Source organism: Gossypium hirsutum, chromosome A07 (genome assembly GCF_007990345.1).
Source record: "Gossypium hirsutum isolate 1008001.06 chromosome A07, Gossypium_hirsutum_v2.1, whole genome shotgun sequence".
In the NCBI taxonomy this organism is placed as follows: Eukaryota; Viridiplantae; Streptophyta; class Magnoliopsida; order Malvales; family Malvaceae; genus Gossypium; species Gossypium hirsutum.
Window position 1 is genome coordinate 29,666,495 of NC_053430.1, and position 4,214 is coordinate 29,670,708.

A 4,214-nucleotide genomic window follows, 5' to 3' on the forward strand; every position below is an offset into this window, starting at 1 on the left:
CCTTGATGTGGTTAAAAATGGTCTACCTAACATAATAAGTACCTCACGATCTTCTTCAAAGTCCAAGTTTACAAAATCAACCAGGATGATAAAATTATTCACCTTAACCAACACATCTTCAAGTACTCCTTTCGGTTATGCTAAAGACTTGTCAACTAATTGTAGTGTGATATGTGTGTTTTCAAATTCCCCTAACCTGAGTTTCTTATATATAGATAAGGGCATCAAATTATGCTGGCTCCTAGATCACATAAAGCCTTATCGAAGTGAATATCCCCTATCTCTATAGGAATTGTAAAACTCCTTGGGTCTTTTAGTTTTTGGGGCATTTGTTTAGAAATTATCGCACTACAAAATGCATCTATATTAACTTGTTCTCTTGTTTTAATTTTCCTTTGTCTGAACATGATTTTTTTTAAATACTTGGCGTATTTAGGAACTTTTTCAATTAAAGACAAGTTAACATTAAGCGATTTGAATAAGTTTAGGAAACTTACAACTTTCGCTTCATCTTGGTTCTACTTATATTCTAATTGCGAGGGGAATGGTACATTGGTTGGTGCGAGTTCTTTGTTTAGTTCAACTACCGGTTTAATTACTGGTTCAGCTACCCTCTCTAGTTTAGGTTCAACATCAATGTTTTGAGGAGCTTCGTTTTGAAGATCGTTGGCATCCTCCTTGTCCTCCTCTTAAGTTATGTACTTTGGGATACTCAATACTTTGTCCGAGCGAAGCGCAATTGACTTCACATGCTCCTTCCCTTCTTTCTGATGATTTTTCTCGGTGTTACCTATGATCCAGAAGCTAATTTGCCTTTTGATATATCTCATCATGCTCTTCAGTTCGCTAATTTGGTCTTCAAGTTTAGTTAATATTTTAGTGGTCTGGGTGCACTCAGACTGCAGCTGTTTTACTTTGGTTTGCATTGATTGCATCTCTCCCTCGATTTGATTCAGGAGTTGACAATAGAGTTTAATGTCCAAATGTTGGAATAGTTGAAAGGTTTTCTTTTTTTCTTCTTTAAGGTTGGACAGCCAAAGCATGGTTGTAGAAGAAGATGATACATCTTTCTTCCCGCTAACTAAATAATTATACTAAGATTAAAACTTAATTAACTTGGTTAACCATTATTAATTCATTAAACATTTTTTAATCATAATCTAAAACTAAGTGTCATTCATCATCATTTTCCACTAACATTAAACGAATAATGATTTAATAACCATTTTGGCTCTTTGGACAATTACTATGTAGGCCCTTAAGCATTTCCTAAATTAAAACTCAATAGTGATTGGACATTTATAATTTAGTCTCTGAGCTTTAATTAACTATTTTAATTTATTCCAATATTCACAAAATTATTGATTTCAATATTTAATTTTAACTAAAAGCACAATTATTTTTGGTTGGAGGTTTGATCCTTTGCGCATGCATCTTCCACAATTAATTACCTGCACATCTTTCAGGTAAGTACTCTCTCCAACAATTGAGGCACTCCCACTCTATGAACCCATGAGTCTCTCCACAAAGTCAAAAGACAAAACCCGAGTTCTAAGACAATACATTTGATTGTTAAGGGTTGCATCGACTGCCTAACGAACGACATTTTGAAGAACTCTACCGAAGGAATCAGTCCCCTTCAATAATAAAAATGGAACAATTGTAATATGATACTAACATATAATTTCGATAAAAAAATATATAGTTCACTGAATATATAGAATAATAGAAATATATATATGTATATATATATAATATGGTAAATAAAGAACTTTAATAGATTTTATTATTATTAAATACTATACGATTCAAGATAGAATTAGGATTAGAAGTCTACATGATTTTGCTACCGCTGGATATTATAATTGGAAGAAATTTTGTCCATATTAAATTTTGGAGAGGAAGCAAGATCCTTAAAAAAATTTTCTTCACTACGAAGCTTTTACTAGATAATTCAACCCATTTTCAGATATACCACTCTAATTAGTTTAAACAATAATATAAATATTTTCTTCATTAACCGAGATTATAAGGATACAACAAGATCGTGTATAAAAGAAAATATGCAATGCATTGGACATAAGTATCCTGTATTCTTGACTTGTAAAGAATAGTGGTTAAAGCTCTTGTAGACACTTGTGTAGCACAGATTCAAACTGTGTTATCCCCATCTCCACCCACAATATTATATAAAACAAAGTATCTCCTTCAATAAAATTTTTATAGGTAGTTTTTAATTGTTCTAACTCGTTTTTTTATCAATTCTTGATGTGATTAAAGATATTAAAATAAGATAAAATAACAAATAAAATTTTTAGCAATTTAAGAAAAATAAAAAAAGTAAAAATAATGACAAAATAGAAATTAGAATTCAAATGCATTAATCATCTATTAGAACTTTAAAATTGTTAAAAATATTTACTTCTTTTTAAAAAAAATTAAAACAATCCTTTAACTCTTCGGTAACTTACCAATATTTTCAATTAATTATTTAATGTATTCTTATTTAATACAATAACCAAAAATGGATTGCAGCTTAATTGGAAAATAAGCATTAAATAGTCAATTGGTTTAATCAAATAAAATTTATTTTATGTTTGCTTATTTGATTTTTTATTGTTTTATCAACAATTTGATATACATTGAAAGTAACATTTTATCGTTTTTTTTATTGGCAGATTTTAAGTTTGATATGCAATCTCATAAAAATAGTACATAATGAACATAATAATATTTTAAAAAAGAAAAAAGAAAATAAGCATTAAATTAAAAATTAATCAACATAATAAATATGGTCTTCAAGTTATAAATTAATATATATATATTAAGAAAAGAAGAAGCAAAATAAACAGAAGTACAATTATGTTTTATGAATATATAAATAAAGACCAAAAATTAAAGCAAAATTTTAAGGGTAAATTATACCAACAGTCACTCAACTTTAGGGTACTTAACAAAATAGTCACTTAGGTTTCATTTCAGTCATCTAATTTTTGAAAAATAACAAAATAATCACTAACGTTTAAAAAAGTGACAAAACAGTCACTGACTAACAATTTTCGTTACTGTCTTAACAGGACCGCTGATGTGGCAAGTTAACTAGCTGACGTGGCCAGTTAACCTGCCACATTGGAAGAAAAAGAAGAAAAAGAAAAAGAAACAGCAGCAACAGAAGAAGAAGAGAGTGTTGAAGAGAAACTTCTTCTTCTTCATCACTCAACTTCAACAATATTTTCTTTTTCGTCTTATTGTGAGCAACAAAGCCATGGGGAATTGCTTAGTTGTTGAAGAGAAAGTTATAAGAATTATGGAGCCTGATGGCAAAATCCTTGAATATCAAGCCCCCGTCAAAGTTGAACAAGTGTTATCAAACTTCTCCGGTCATGCACTGTCGGATTCATTTTCAGGCTTCCACCATCTTCAACCTGATGCAAAGCTGATTTTAGGGCAGTTGTATTACCTTATACCTCTTCCATCACCATCCAAAAAGGGTAAGAAAAAGAAAGCGAGGTTTTCAAATCCAGAAGTGAATGATGACCAAGTAAGGAGTCCCAATGTTGTCAGAATTAAGCTGATAATTAGTAAGCAAGAACTGCAAGAGCTGCTTCAAAATGGAGGAGTTTCAGCTCAGGACATTGCATCTCACAACATACAAAGTAAACAAACCACAAATGGAATCATCACACCTGATGTTGATGATGATAGCTGTAGAGGGTCGAAGCCTGTATTACAAACCATAGCTGAAGTAAACTAGTAACGCAGCATATCATGTAGTAGAAAATATTGTTAGCTAGGATTATCTTACACAAAGAGTAGAAATAATTAAGTATACCAAAACAATATTGCTTGTCACCACAAGATACAATGACGTCTCCTTAATGAAAATGAATTAATAGATAAACTGGTGTTGAATTCATGTCCTTGTGAACATCCATTAATTTTGCTATCATTCAAAAGGAATCTAATGAACCTTAGCTACCTCATACAATCACCTTTGAGAGATCAATGAAGCAAAACAGAGTATCAGTTACTCTAGCACATACTAAGGTCAATGAAGTAATTAACTTCGGCTTGTAACTGGGTGTAATACAACAGTAACGAGAACAAAAGCTTTTTGTATTTTTTTTAAATAATGGAAATGCCAATGTATTTTAAAAAATACCAACAAAAGCACAGATCTCTATTTCCTAGTCTGAAACTCAATAGGTAGTGCT

The 4,214-nt window shown here is 30.8% G+C and overlaps 1 protein-coding gene across 1 annotated transcript; it reads left to right on the top strand.

Moving 5' to 3' along the window:
- The first annotated feature begins 3,265 nt into the window (after window positions 1-3,265).
- LOC107955831 (uncharacterized) lies at window positions 3,266-3,754 on the top strand. Its single transcript, XM_016891622.1, has one exon. It carries the CDS (start codon window positions 3,266-3,268, stop codon window positions 3,752-3,754), a length of 489 nt encoding a protein of 162 aa, XP_016747111.1.
- The last annotated feature ends 460 nt before the right edge of the window (window positions 3,755-4,214 follow it).

Excerpts from the sequence above, each read along its gene's own strand:
- LOC107955831 (XM_016891622.1), top strand. The coding sequence starts at position 3,266 with ATGGGGAATTGCTTAGTTGTTGAAGAGAAAGTTATAAGAATTATGGAG.